Below are 16076 nucleotides of genomic sequence, written 5' to 3' on the forward strand. Positions count from 1 at the left end.
ATTTTAATTATTAGTAAGATGCAGCATCACACAGATGATTGTTAATGAAACGCTTGATTGGCTTTCTAATGAGTTCGTGTTTTACTTCACAACTGGGAAAAGTTTGGAAGTTTTAAATTCTAAGCACATTTACAAAATAACAGATTATATTCCTAATGGGACACATGGTTATAAATTTAATAGCATCTGGAACAACATAAGCTAAGGAGTATTATGGATTTTTTTTTGCTGTGTTTGGCCGCTGTGCCGTAATTTACAATGAAAACAAAACGTCAGTTTAAGCTTTTAACTGGTACCTAGGAAAGTAAAGGCACTAAGTAATACGGCACAATACAGTCCCTAACTGTTGTTGTTTTTATCTGAACTTACAGATTATTTGTTTATTTCTACGCTACATTTCCAATATGTTTTGTGTATATTATATTGACTCATGACTTGACTCGGACTCTGGCCTAAAGACTCGTGACTCGACTCGGACTCATATTTTGTGACTTGTGAACATCTCTGTCATAACCGCATTACACCTATCTCACAATTAGAGAATTGATATGCTTTTGAGAAGTAGCGATATATGATACAATATAACGTAAACTTAACAAAGTACAATGCCATGCCACTGCCGTTTTATTTCAAATGAATGAGCATCAAAAAATTCAGAAAAAGTTCAATATTTGATAATGCTTTCTCTAACTGAGCTTCTCTTTTTCAAATTGAGACCAAATCTATACCCGTGTGTTGTTCCATTAAAGATATAATCCACTTTTTTGTAAATGTTTTCCTTAATGTTTCCAGAATATTTTGAGAATATATATATATATATACAGTGTATCACAAAAGTGAGTACACCCCTCACATTTCTGCAAATATTTCATTATATCTTTCCATGGGACAACACTATAGACATGAAACTTGGATATAACTTAGAGTAGTCAGTGTACAGCTTGTATAGCAGTGTAGATTTACTGTCTTCTCAAAATAACTCAACACACAGCCATTAATGTCTAAATAGCTGGCAACATAAGTGAGTACACCCCACAGTGAACATGTCCAAATTGTGCCCAAATGTGTCGTTGTCCCTCCCTGGTGTCATGTGTCAAGGTCCCAGGTGTAAATGGGGAGCAGGGCTGTTAAATTTGGTGTTTTGGGTACAATTCTCTCATACTGGCCACTGGATATTCAACATGGCACCTCATGGCAAAGAACTCTCTGAGGATGTGAGAAATAGAATTGTTGCTCTCCACAAAGATGGCCTGGGCTATAAGAAGATTGCTAACACCCTGAAACTGAGCTACAGCATGGTGGCCAAGGTCATACAGCGCTTTTCCAGGACAGGTTCCACTCGGAACAGGCTTCGCCAGGGTCGACCAAAGAAGTTGAGTCCACGTGTTCGGCGTCATATCCAGAGGTTGACTTTAAAAAATAGACACATGACTGCAGCATTGCTGCAGAGGTTGAAGACGTGGGAGGTCAGCCTGTCAGTGCTCAGACCATACGCCGCACACTGCATCAACTCGGTCTGCATGGTCGTCATCCCAGAAGGAAGCTGACGCAAAAGAAGGCCCGCAAACAGTTTGCCGAAGACAAGCAGTCCAAGAACATGGATTACTGGAATGCAGTGTGGTCTGACGAGACCAAGATAAACTTGTTTGGCTCAGATTGTGTCCAGCATGTGTGGCGGCGCCCTGGTGAGAAGTACCAAGACAACTGTATCTTGCCTACAGTCAAGCATGGTGGTGGTAGCATCATGGTCTTGGGCTGCATGAGTGTTGCTGGCACTGGGGAGCTGCAGTTCATTGAGGGAAACATGAATTCCAACATGTACTGTGACATTCTGAAACAGAGCATGATCCCCTCCCTTCGAAAACTGGGCCTCATGGCAGTTTTCCAACAGGATAACGACCCCAAACACAACCTCCAAGATGACAACTGCCTTGCTGAGGAAGCTGAAGGTAAAGGTGATGGACTAAACCCAATTGAGCACCTGTGGCGCATCCTCAAGTGGAAGGTGGAGGAGTTCAAGGTGTCTAACATCCACCAGCTCCGTGATGTCATCATGGAGGAGTGGAAGAGGATTCCAGTAGCAACCTGTGCAGCTCTGGTGAATTCCATGCCCAGGAGGGTTAAGGCAGTGCTGGATAATAATGGTGGTCACACAAAATATTGACACTTTGGGCACAATTTGGACACTGTGGGGTGTACTCACTTATGTTGCCAGCCATTTAGACATTAATGGCTGTGTGTTGAGTTATTTTCAGAAGACAGTAAATCTACACTGCTATACAAGTTGTACACTGACTACTCTAAGTTATATCCAAGTTTTATTTCTATAGTGTTGTCCCATGAAAAGATATAATAAAATATTTGCAGAAATGTGAGGGGTGTACTCACTTTTGTGATACACTGTATATATATATATATATATATATATATATATATATATATATATATATATATATATATATACAGTGTATCACAAAAGTGAGTACACCCCTCACATTTCTGCAGATATTTAAGTATATCTTTTCATGGGACAACACTGACAAAATGACACTTTGACACAATGAAAAGTAGTCTGTGTGCAGCTTATATAACAGTGTAAATTTATTCTTCCCTCAAAATAACTCAATATACAGCCATTAATGTCTAAACCACCGGCAACAAAAGTGAGTACACCCCTAAGAGACTACACCCCTAAATGTCCAAATTGAGCACTGCTTGTCATTTTCCCTGCAAAATGTCATGTGATTTGTTAGTGTTACTAGGTCTCAGTTGTGCATAGGGAGCAGGTGTGTTCAATTTAGTAGTACAGCTCTCACACTCTCTCATACTGGTCACTGAAAGTTCCAACATGGCACCTCATGGCAAAGAACTCTCTGAGGATCTTAAAAGACGAATTGTTGCGCTACATGAAGATGGCCAAGGCTACAAGAAGATTGCCAACACCCTGAAACTGAGCTGCAGCACAGTGGCCAAGATCATCCAGCGTTTTAAAAGAGCAGGGTCCACTCAGAACAGACCTCGCGTTGGTCGTCCAAAGAAGCTGAGTGCACGTGCTCAGCGTCACATCCAACTGCTGTCTTTGAAAGATAGGCGCAGGAGTGCTGTCAGCATTGCTGCAGAGATTGAAAAGGTGGGGGGTCAGCCTGTCAGTGCTCAGACCATACGCCGCACACTACATCAAATTGGTCTGCATGGCTGTCACCCCAGAAGGAAGCCTCTTCTGAAGTCTCTACACAAGAAAGCCCGCAAACAGTTTGCTGAAGACATGTCAACAAAGGACATGGATTACTGGAACCAGGTCCTATGGTCTGATGAGACCAAGATTAATTTGTTTGGTTCAGATGGTCTCAAGCATGTGTGGCGGCAATCAGGTGAGGAGTACAAAGATAAGTGTGTCATGCCTACAGTCAAGCATTGTGGTGGGAATGCCATGGTCTGGGGCTGCATGAGTGCAGCAGGTGTTGGGGAGTTACATTTCATTGAGGGACACATGAACTCCAATATGTACTGTGAAATACTGAGCAGAGCATGATCCCCTCCCTCCGGAAACTGGGTCGCAGGGCAGTGTTCCAGCATGATAATGACCCCAAACACACCTCTAAGACGACCACTGCTTTATTGAAGAGGCTGAGGGTAAAGGTGATGGACTGGCCAAGCATGTCTCCAGACCTAAACCCAATAGAACATCTTTGGGGCATCCTCAAGCGGAAGGTGGAGGAGCGCAAAGTCTCGAATATCCGCCAGCTCCGTGATGTCGTCATGGAGGAGTGGAAAAGCATTCCAGTGGCAACCTGTGAAGCTCTGGTAAACTCCATGCCCAGGAGAGTTAAGGCAGTTCTGGGAAATAATGGTGGCCACACAAAATATTGACACTTCAGGAACTTTCACTAAGGGGTGTACTCACTTTTGTTGCCGGTGGTTTAGACATTAATGGCTGTATATTGAGTTATTTTGAGGGAAGAATAAATTTACACTGTTATATAAGCTGCACACAGACTACTTTTCATTGTGTCAAAGTGTCATTTTGTCAGTGTTGTCCCATGAAAAGATATACTTAAATATCTGCAGAAATGTGAGGGGTGTACTCACTTTTGTGATACACTGTATATATACAGGGGTTGGACAATAAAACTGAAACACCTGTCATTTTAGTGTGGGAGGTTTCATGGCTAAATTGGACCAGTCTGGTGGCCAATCTTCATTAATTGCACATTGCACCAGTAAGAGCAGAGTGTGAAGGTTCAATTAGCAGGGTAAGAGCACAGTTTTGCTCAAAATATTGCAATGCACACAACATTATGGGTGACATACCAGAGTTCAAAAGAGGACAAATTGTTGGTGCACGTCTTGCTGGCGCATCTGTGACCAAGACAGCAAGTCTTTGAGATGTATCAAGAGCCACGGTATCCAGGGTAATGTCAGCATACCACCAAGAAGGACAAACCACATCCAACAGGATTAACTGTGGACGCAAGAGGAAGCTGTCTGAAAGGGATGTTCGGGTGCTAACCCGGATTGTATCCAAAAAACATAAAACCACGGCTGCCCAAATCACGGCAGAATTAAATGTGCACCTCAACTCTCCTATTTCCACCAGAACTGTCCGTCGGGAGCTCCACAGGGTCAATATACACGGCCGGGCTGCTATAGCCAAATCTTTGGTCACTCGTGCCAATGCCAAACGTCGGTTTCAATGGTGCAAGGAGCGCAAATCTTGGGCTGTGGACAATGTGAAACATGTATTGTTCTCTGATGAGTCCACCTTTACTGTTTTTCCCACATCCGGGAGAGTTACGGTGTGGAGAAGCCCCAAAGAAGCGTACCACCCAGACTGTTGCATGCCCAGAGTGAAGCATGGGGGTGGATCAGTGATGGTTTGGGCTGCCATATCATGGCATTCCCTTGGCCCAATACTTGTGCTAGATGGGCACGTCACTGCCAAGGACTACCGAACCATTCTGGAGGACCATGTGCATCCAATGGTTCAAACATTGTATCCTGAAGGCGGTGCCGTGTATCAGGATGACAATGCACCAATACAGACAGCAAGACTGGTGAAAGATTGGTTTGATGAACATGAAAGTGAAGTTGAACATCTCCCATGGCCTGCACAGTCACCAGATCTAAATATTATTGAGCCACTTTGGGGTGTTTTGGAGAAGCGAGTCAGGAAACGTTTTCCTCCACCAGCATCACGTAGTGACCTGGCCACTATCCTGCAAGAAGAATGGCTTAAAATCCCTCTGACCACTGTGCAGGACTTGTATATGTCATTTCCAAGACGAATTGACGCTGTATTGGCCGCAAAAGGAGGCCCTACACCATACTAATAAATTATTGTGGTCTAAAACCAGGTGTTTCAGTTTCATTGTCCAACCCCTGTATATGGGTCACACACTCGCTGTGGCATCATTTCCACAAGCTTCTGCAATGTCACAACATTTATTTCTGTCCAGAGTTGCATTCATTTTTCCCCAAGATCTTGTATTGATGATGGGAAATTTGGACCACTGCGCAAAGTCTTCTCCAGCACATCCCAAAGATTCTCAATGGGGTTTAGGTCTTCACTCTGTGGTGGCCAATCCATGTGTGAAAATGATGTCTCATGCTCCCTGAACGACTCTTTCACGATTTGAGCCCGATGAATCCTGCCATTAGGGAAGAAAAAATCCGTTGATGGAATAACCTGGTTGTTCAGTATATTCAGGTAGTCAGCTGACCTCATTCTTTGGGCACATAACGTTGTTGAACCTAGACCTGACCAACTGCAGCAAGCCCAGATCATAGCACTGCCCGCACAGGCTTGTACGGTAGGCATGATGGGTGCATCACTTCAGCCGCCTCTCTTCTTACCCTGATGCGCCCATCACTCTGGAACAGGGTAAATCTGGACTCATCAGACCACATGACCTTCTTCCATTGCTCCAGAGTCCAATCTTTATGCTCCCTAGCAAATTGAAGCCATTTTTGCCGGTTAGCCTCATTGACAAGTGGTTTTCTTAAGGCTACACAGCTGTTTAGTCCCAATCCCTTGAGTTCCCCTCACATTGTGAATGTGGAAATGCTCTTACTTTTACTATTAAACTATTGAACCAATAATTTGACCCTTCTGAACAGATTAACATATTTTCCACGACCACAGGATGTGTCTTTCAACATGGTTGTTTAACAAATGAGAAGCTACTCACTGCATCAGTTAGGGTTAAATAACTTGTTGCCAGCTGAAACAATCACCCATGCAGTAATTATCCAATGGGAGGCTCTTACCTATTTGCTTAGTTAAATCCAGGTGGTGACCTTTTTTTTGGCCAGGCAGTGTGTGTGTATGTGCATATATATACTGTATATACCCATAAATCGCGGTTAAAAGCTGAAACTGGTCATTTGTTAACTAAGCTGTCACTTATAACTCTACAACCAATAAAGAGAGAGTTTTTCCATTACCAGCTCACCTAAATGACACACATTGGAGAAATAAAAAATAGCATATACTGCTTTGGAGAAACGACTTAAGTTCTGCCCAAAATTTGAATTCGGAAGCTCCGATTGGTTTATACAGCTGTTTATCAAGGTCTGAACCACAAATGAATTTCTGAAACACATGCGCACTGATCCATGGAGTCGTTTATGCACGACACAATAATGAAAACCAATGAATTTTTACCATAGATAAGAGCACAGCTCCCTGATTCGATTTCAATGAATAATTAGTTTGAAAAGAGTCGTTTCTGACTTGTTTTTATCACTCATGCGCGGAAGAGAGCATGCAGCACAGCACTTTCGTGCTCTGTTTTTAAACTTTCTTGAATAGTAATCTGTGTATCCTAGGCATACTCGATATAACAAATCGTTTTCAGCATCGTGCAAAAAGTAATATCGAATGCATTTACATTTTTGGCATTTAGCAAATGCTCTTATCCAGAGCGACTTACAGAAGTGCTTCCATAGTGAACATTACCTTACTCTAGTTTAGGTAAACAACAATCAAAGAATACAAATCTGCTGAAACCCTGTTAGAACCAAAGTGTTTTGGGGTTTTTTTTGCAGGAAATGAATAAGTGTTTTAGTACAGGTCAGCTTAAGTGCTTAGTAAAGAGGTGATGAAGGTTTTTAATCGTCTTTTGAAGACAGCAAGAGACTTAGATGTTCGGACAGACAGAGGAAGTTCGTTCCACCACTTGGGTGCAAGTACAGAGAAAAGCCTTGAGTCATGTCTTCCTCGAGTCCTGGGTGGAGGATCAAGTCCGGCAAGACAAGTGGCTCGGAGGTTGCGTGGTACCGAGAAGGGTTTTATTAGACCTCGAAGGTAACTTGAGGCTGGTCCATTTTTGGCTTTGTAGGCAAGCATCACTGTTTTAAACTGAATGCATGCAGCTACAGGAAGAGAACGCAGCAGTGGGGTGATGTGGCAGCGTTTAGGTTGGTTAAAAACCAGGCGAGCAGCTGCATTTTGAATGAGCTGCAAGGCTTTAATAGTGGACATAGGAGCACCTGCCAGGAGGAAGTTGCAGTAGTCCAGCCGCGAGATTACAAGTGACTGGACAAGAATCTGAGTAGCTTCCATGGAGAGAAATGGGTGAATCTTCCTGATGTTGTAGAGGAGGAACCGGCACGATCTTGTCATGTTGGCTACATGAGAAGAGAAGGTCAGTTGGTCACCTTACATTATCAGACGGTCTGATTTGGGAGTCATCAAGAGAGATGACTAGGTCCTGGGTTGGAGATTGATCTCCAAGAATAAGTAACAGCTCTGTCTTGCTGGGATTGAGTTTAAGATAATGAGCGGACATCCATTGTGAGATATCGTGCATGTATGCTGAGATGCGAGCTGAGACTTGTATCATCTGCATAGGAGTGGTAGGTAAAGCCATTGGAGGCTATGATCTTGCCAAGATATATCGATATTTGCGATATACCACCCAACCCTACTTACAATACCAGAGATTTATGATCAATATTGCAAACATGTACAATAGGACCTAACAAGTGGATTATTTAATTTAGCAATGGCTCAGTGGTCTAGTAAAACTGGAGACTTCAGATATCCCTGATGACCCCTGAGGGTGGTGTACTATTGTTTCATTTTTGGAAATGTTATCTATTTTTAAATAAACCAGAAAAGAGCTTAAATTATTCTGGTACAAAAAAACATCTATTCTTATTTCCAGTTCTTTTCCAGGTTCTAATATACTGTTTTTCAGGTATGCACAGATATCTTGTATTTAAATAATAATTAATCGTACTTTACATCAATGTTAGGATATCCAACAACATTATCCCTAAGTTCCAGCATGCAGGTGTGGATGACATGGGGATGTTTTTCTGTTTCAGGGACTCTCAATCTTGATTGTGTGACTGACATTATGAATTCACAGAAATGCCAAGACATTTTGAGGAGTACTGCTAATTCTTCTATGATGAAATTGCACCTTGGTGATAACTAATTCAGCAAGACAGTGATCCCCAGCACTCTTCCAAGTCAACCAAATCTTGGAATCCTGGAATATCCTGCAGTGGTCTTCTAGATATGCAGATTTAAAATCTCAGAGAAAATCTCCGATTTAAAGAAACCAGGTGTAGTACAAAAGCCATGAAACCTCAATTAGCTAGAAGCTTTTGTATGAAAAAAATAGCCAAAAATTCCACATAAGAACCTTCAGCTTTCAGAACCTGTTTAACACTTGCCAGAAGCTTGTTAACCAAATCATTTATTAAAGGTTATTAAGGCAAAATGATTTTTCACCAAATACTGATGCTGAAAGTTAAAAAATAATGCATATATACATTTGTGAAGAGAAATAATGATTTTTATTCTCCAAAATATGTTAACTAATATTCTTACAAAAGTTCTTTCTCTGTTTACTTACATATTTTTATACAATTGTATAAACTTCACCATAAAGGGGAGAAGTACATTTTGCAAACATGATTTTTCTTTTATCAAAGTTCATACTTTAGGTTTTTTTTATGTGATCACCCCTCCCTATACTGTTGTCTCTTTCCTTAACTTAAAAAAAATAATTTTGTTTCTTAAATCCTATAAAAATGGCACACCGATGGAGCAGAGGGATATTTCGCTAGCACACCAGCGCTGAGGTTCTGAACTCCTGGGTTCGAAACTCAGTGCTGCCACAGGTCGGCTGGTTGCCATCTAGTGGGCATAATTGGCAGTGCCAATAACCGGACTATGGGGGCGGGGTCTTCAAAACGCTAAGGACCCTGATTGGTGGATAGAGGCACCTGTGCAGAGAGCATGAGTGGAAAAGGATTCCACAAATTGACTACACTAAATTGGGTTTATTATTTAAAATTTGTTGTGGCAAAAATGTGTATCTGCAATACATGTATTAATGTATTTATAAATCTTGTTCCATAAATTTAACTTTGCAAAATGAACCTTAATTTATAAACATTCATTTATAAAAATGAATTTATTAAAAATGTGCACAACACTGACTGTATACTTGGTGCTGATGTTTTACCATTGACTAAGCTTAGTGGGTAGCACTGTCGGCTTACAGCAAGAAGGTCCTGGGTTCCGACCCCAGGTGGGGAGGTCCGGGTCATTTCTGTGTGGAGTTTGCATGTTCTCCCCGTGTCTGCGTGGGTTTCCTCCGGGAGCTCCGGTTTCCTCCCACAGTCCAAAGACATGCAAGTGAGGTGAATTGGAGATACAAAATTGTCCATGATTGTGTTTGACATTAAACTTGTGAACTGATGAATCTTGTGTTACGAGTAACTCCAGTGTCTGTCATGAATGTAACCAAAGTGTGTAAAACAAGACGTTAAAATCCTAATAAATAATAAAAAAATACCGTAAACATGTGCTTAGTACATAACAGAACAGCCATTGGAGAGGCTGCCTGATGTCTTAATAAATATACAGTGAGTTTTAAAGAATCTTGTTTAAAATGATATAAAATACGAACCTTTAAGAGTGTTCAGACCATTTTAATGGTTAAGAAAAATCCCCTTCCTTAGATGTAGTCTTAATATCAAAATCAGCTGGAAACATGCTTGATTGAAATGTGTGTAGGTTTTCACCTCAGCTCGAAGCTCAGCTAGCTTCTTGTCCATGCTGGTGCGAGCTCCAAGTTCATCCTCCAGATCCTCAGACATGCGTCCAAGCTCATCTTGATGCACTTCCTTCAGCAGGTTAAGCTGGATGAGCAAAGACAGGAAAATGGGTTAAAGAGTGAGGAGAGAGAAAAGGGGACTTGAAACTCAACGTCAATTGGTTCTGGAAGTGGCGTTGAGTTTAAAATACATTGCGTTTCAAGGTATTTTCTCCCATAAGGATGTATGGGAAACCTGTTAATGCGTTCCATGGTCTCGTGGAACTGCATATATTTTAGGGTAATGTAAAATAATGGGGTTGTTTTTGACACTTATACACTGAAAATAACGCAAATATAATATAAAAACACTGAAATAAAAAGCTGATTCTCAGCACCCCGAGCTGTAACACAAGTTTAAAAGTGAAACAGGAGGAAAACCCAGCTAATCACAGATACATGGACGCTTTTAGAGTGAATTTGACGGTTATTCCACACAAATGCAGTTTCGTCTCATATGCACACTTTGATGACGTATTACAACACTGCTCAAGCCGAGCACTGAACAAAGCGACCGTTTATTGTTAATTTGAAATTAAATAAATACATTTTTTAAAAACAAACTAAACACGTTGAGTTTAAGAGAAGCATTGAGGTTAAGAATACAAATGTCTCGACGAAGGGTGTTGAGAGATATACAGTATATATATATATATATATATATATATATATATATGTATATATATATATATATATATATATATATATATACATATATATATATATATATATATATATATATATATATATATATATATATATATATATATATATATATATATATACATATATATATATTTACACACATATACATATATATACACCGATCAGCCATAACATTAAAACCACCTCCTTGTTTCTACGCACCATTGTCTAGTTAATCGGTTTCACTTACCATATAGATGCACTTTGTAGTTCTACAATTACTGACTGTAGTCTATCTGTTTCTCTGCATGCTTTGTTAGCACCCTTTCATGCTGTTCTTCAATGGTCAGGACTCTCCCAAGACCACCTCAGAGTAGGTATTATTTGGGTGGTGGGTCATTCTCAGCACTGCAGTGACACTGACATGGTGGTGGTGTGTTAGTGTGTGTTGTGCTGGTATGAGTGTATAAGACACAGCAATGCTGATGGAGATTTTAAACACCTCACTGTCACTGTTGGACTGAGAATAGTCCACCAACCAAAAATATATCCAGCCAACAGCTCCCCGTGGGGAGCGTCCTGTGACCACTGATGAAGGTCTAGAAGATGACCAACTCACACAGCAGCAATAGATGAGCGATCGTCTCTGACTTTACATCTACAAGGTGAACCAATTAGGTAGGAGTGTCTAATAGAGTGGACAGTGAGTGGACATGGTAATCAAAAACTCTAGCAGTGATGCTGTGTCGGATCCACTCATACCAGCACAACACACACTAACACACCACCACCATGTCAGTGTCACTGCAGTGCTGAGAATGATCCACTACCCAAATTATACCTGCTTATACCTAGTTGGTCTACCTTGTAAATAATACCTACTCTGTGGTGGTCCTGACCATTGAAGAACAGGATGAAAACAGGCTAAAAAAAGTATGTAGAGAAACAGATTGACTACAGTCAGTAATTGTAGAACTACAAAGTGCTTATATATATACAGGGGTTGGACAAAATAACTGAAACACCTGTCATTTTAGTGTGGGAGGTTTCATGGCTAAATTGGACCAGTCTGGTGGCCAATCTTCATTAATTGCACATTGCACCAGTAAGAGCAGAGTGTGAAGGTTCAATTAGCAGGGTAAGAGCACAGTTTTGCTCAAAATATTGCAATGCACACAACATTATGGGTGACATACCAGAGTTCAAAAGAGGACAAATTGTTGGTGCACGTCTTGCTGGCGCATCTGTGACCAAGACAGCAAGTCTTTGTGATGTATCAAGAGCCACGGTATCCAGGGTAATGTCAGCATACCACCAAGAAGGACAAACCACATCCAACAGGATTAACTGTGGACGCAAGAGGAAGCTGTCTGAAAGGGATGTTCGGGTGCTAACCCGGATTGTATCCAAAAAACATAAAACCACGGCTGCCCAAATCACGGCAGAATTAAATGTGCACCTCAACTCTCCTGTTTCCACCAGAACTGTCCGTCGGGAGCTCCACAGGGTCAATATACACGGCCGGGCTGCTATAGCCAAACCTTTGGTCACTCGTGCCAATGCCAAACGTCGGTTTCAATGGTGCAAGGAGCGCAAATCTTGGGCTGTGGACAATGTGAAACATGTATTGTTCTCTGATGAGTCCACCTTTACTGTTTTTCCCACATCCGGGAGAGTTACGGTGTGGAGAAGCCCCAAAGAAGCGTACCACCCAGACTGTTGCATGCCCAGAGTGAAGCATGGGGGTGGATCAGTGATGGTTTGGGCTGCCATATCATGGCATTCCCTTGGCCCAATACTTGTGCTAGATGGGCGCGTCACTGCCAAGGACTACCGAACCATTCTGGAGGACCATGTGCATCCAATGGCGGTGCCGTGTATCAGGATGACAATGCACCAATACACACAGCAAGACTGGTGAAAGATTGGTTTGATGAACATGAAAGTGAAGTTGAACATCTCCCGTGGCCTGCACAGTCACCAGATCTAAATATTATTGAGCCACTTTGGGGTATTTTGGAGAAGCGAGTCAGGAAACGTTTTCCTCCACCAGCATCACGTAGTGACCTGGCCACTATCCTGCAAGAAGAATGGCTTAAAATCCCTCTGACCACTGTGCAGGACTTGTATATGTCATTTCCAAGACCAATTGACGCTGTATTGGCCGCAAAAGGAGGCCCTACACCATACTAATACATTATTGTGGTCTAAAACCAGGTGTTTCAGTTATTTTGTCCAACCCCTGTATGTGTGTGTGTGTGTGTGTGTGTTAAAGTGCCTCTGTCTTCTCTGTGGTTTAGAATCAGTAATTACAATGCAGTGCAGTTTGCTCACAGCTGGACTAAGCTCAGCAGCTCATGCTACAACACACTGCTGCTTATTTCTGCTGCTCGGACACATATTAGATTTACACTTCTTGTCATGCTCCAGTCCTGCAAATTCCCACCACCTGCAAGCACTTAACTACCCACTGCTGTTCACTGTACCACAGGTACAGACTCTGATTTTTATCAAGAAATCAAGTGTTCCATCTCTCCAGACATGGTTGGGTATAGTTTAAAAGAGAAGAAGTTGGCAACAGTACATTTGTCAGAGAGGATGTTTGCTAGCCTGTGGCCTTCATCTGCTGTAGGTGTGCATACAGTGGAGAAATTGCAATGAGAAAATGAGGACATTTTGGGGGACAGCGCACAGCTTTAAAATAAGAAATAAACAAAAAAAGTAGAGGCATTTGCTAGGGATGTAACGATGCACCACTAGACAGCTAAAAATCGGTGAACATGTGCCACGTTTAGATTCGGTTATTCATTTAAGATGAATCTGCACTTGCGCTATTCACCTCGCTTGGTTGAAGGCACTTCACAAGTTGCCAGGTAGGGGATTTTCCAGCCAAATTTATTTACTTTCTTTTTTTGTATTATTCATTAATTTATATAATGTTGGATTTGTTTTAAAATTTAATTTCAGTATTTTTACACAATAAGCATTATTTGGCATAGTTTGTACCTACCTCAGAAATAAAAAGACATTGGGCGCCCAGGTGAACTCCCCGGTTCGAAACTCGGTGTTGACACCGGTCGGCTGGGTGCCATCTAGCGGGCATAATTGCCAGTGCCTGCAGCAGATACTAATTGGCCACCGTATCTGCAGGGTGGGGGCCGGACTATGTGTGTGTGTGGGTCTTCATACGCTGTGTAAGGACCCTGACTGGTGGAAGAGACGCCTGTGCAGAATGCATGGGCGAGAAGAGGAGGGCTGTGCACGTGTCGAAAGAGGCGTGTACAGCGACATGCTTTCCTCTGATGCAATCTGGCATCTATCAGCAGCGGAAGACAAAATTGAGTGCGCTAAATTGGTAGGAAAATGGGAAGAAAATGCATTTTAAAAAAATTTAATAAAATAAAATACAGACATTCATTATTTAGATAAATAAAAGATAAGCACAACTACAGAGTTTCATTTTTTAAGAGAAATAATAAAAAGAAACTTTGTCATAATTTGTCTTCAATTTCATTTTGTTCATCGGGAAAAAATCTTATCATGAACCCAGTATTGTGAATCGTATCACATCGTGGGTAGAGTGTATCGTTACAACCCTAGCATTTGCTGTTAAACATATTAAAACATTTTCAATTAAATAACTACTAGAGACTAGACAAGAGATGGAGCTTTTTTCTTTAACTGAGGCTTCATGTCTAATTGTTTTAGTCAAACTCTGTGTTGCTAATTGCTTAAGGTGAATGTGTTAAATCATTTCTAATAATATACTCAGTGCAAGGCTTGAACTTCTATCTTCAGTGTCTGTTCTTTTCGTACTAAAAAACCTTCCTCTCTGAAGACTGTGACGACAATACTGGGCTTTTATGTTCTTTTAACAAGCACTGCAATAGACCCAGAGCGCCACCTGCTGGTATATTATAAAAAGTACAGGTACTGGCACATACGTCCAATAAGAACTGTTGTAAAGATAATTAGCACAGCTGGATGTACTGTACTGCCGCACTCCATCATCTTTTGGCAAACTCCAAACTAAAATGTATTTTTGTAATAATGGCTCCCTTTTCATCACCATTTTCTAAATCCCCTTCGTGAAGTGTTTAGGCTATGATTATCAAAAACAGCTTCCCCCATCTATGCTGTGGATCTCTCCTGCATCTTCAGATGTTTGCTTCTATGACTAAAATCCTTCTTATCAGGTCAATGATTTTTTAAGACCTGCCCCCTCTAGTTGTGGTTGTGCCATATGTTTTCTAAAAATGAATTTATTAGTACTAGTGGGATGTTAAAAGACAAATACAGTGAAACATTATTTTAACGGACTAACAGGGGAACACTTGTCTGTAAAATGTGATTGTCCGAAACAGCAAGCTTTTTTTTCCAGGGGGTGCGAAAATATATAAAAACACAGCACTAAGATCCACAAAGGTGCTAAACATGCACATATAATAAACAGTAAAACAGGAGCCCAAGTGGCGCAGTGGGATATTCCGCTAGCACACCAGCACCGAGTTTCTGAACTCATCGGTTCAAAACTCGGTGTTGCCACCGGTCAGCTGGGCACCATCTGGCGGCCATTATTGGCAGTGCCTGCAGCAGATACTACTTGGCCAACGTATCTGCAGGGTGGGGGCCAAACTATTTGTGAACGCATGGGTCTTCATACGCTGTGTAAGGACCCTGATTGGTGTAAGAGACGCCTGTGCAGAATGCATGGGCGAGAAGAGGAGGACTGTGCACCTGTTGGAGGAGAGCGTAGTTGTGTGGTGGAGTATTATTCCGAGTCTGAAGCACTGCTAGTGGCTACTGGAGTAGTGCTGGTGCATAACTAAGCACTAGAACTGCAAAAATGAAGCATAAAACACCAAGAACAAAGTGAGCCTCCTGACAAAATAAAGCCTATCACTCATGTAAACAGAGAGACGTGTGTTGGCTAGTGGACAATTACTGAACTACTGGTGTTGCTATGCTTCTCACAGGAATTTTAAACAATCGGACCGGACATTTGGCTTTCCAGATTTTGTCTGTTAAATCCGAAATCCGTTAAATGAATGTTCCACGGAATATACTTCACTGTTTTCTACAATGGTGACACCTGTCAGACGCCACCTAAAAGTTACTCTTACCTGTTTAAGGGCCTCTTGTTTGCTCTTATTGAGTTCCTCATATTTCAGCTTCCACTGGCTCAACTCCAACTCCAGCTTCTCTATGTTCTTACTAAGTGCCTGCTTATCCCTGCAAACAGCAAAAACAACATCATTACATTATATACCACAATGCAGCAGCTAATAGTCCAACATCACCATTTACCAAATTACT

At 41.5% G+C, this 16076-nt stretch overlaps 1 protein-coding gene across 2 annotated transcripts in view; it reads right to left on the bottom strand.

Moving 5' to 3' along the window:
• Positions 1-16076, bottom strand: part of ccdc102a (coiled-coil domain containing 102A) — a 160630-nt gene that overhangs the window by 78250 nt on the left and 66304 nt on the right. For both annotated transcript variants that reach the window (XM_063012751.1, XM_063012752.1), the window contains exons 4-5: positions 15884-15992; positions 10045-10161 (exon numbers count right to left, since the gene is read on the bottom strand). In XM_063012751.1, coding sequence (XP_062868821.1) covers positions 10045-10161; positions 15884-15992 — 226 coding nt within the window. The remainder of the gene's footprint in view (positions 1-10044; positions 10162-15883; positions 15993-16076) is intronic.

This window comes from Trichomycterus rosablanca, chromosome 17, assembly GCF_030014385.1.
Source record: "Trichomycterus rosablanca isolate fTriRos1 chromosome 17, fTriRos1.hap1, whole genome shotgun sequence".
In the NCBI taxonomy this organism is placed as follows: domain Eukaryota; kingdom Metazoa; phylum Chordata; class Actinopteri; order Siluriformes; family Trichomycteridae; genus Trichomycterus; species Trichomycterus rosablanca.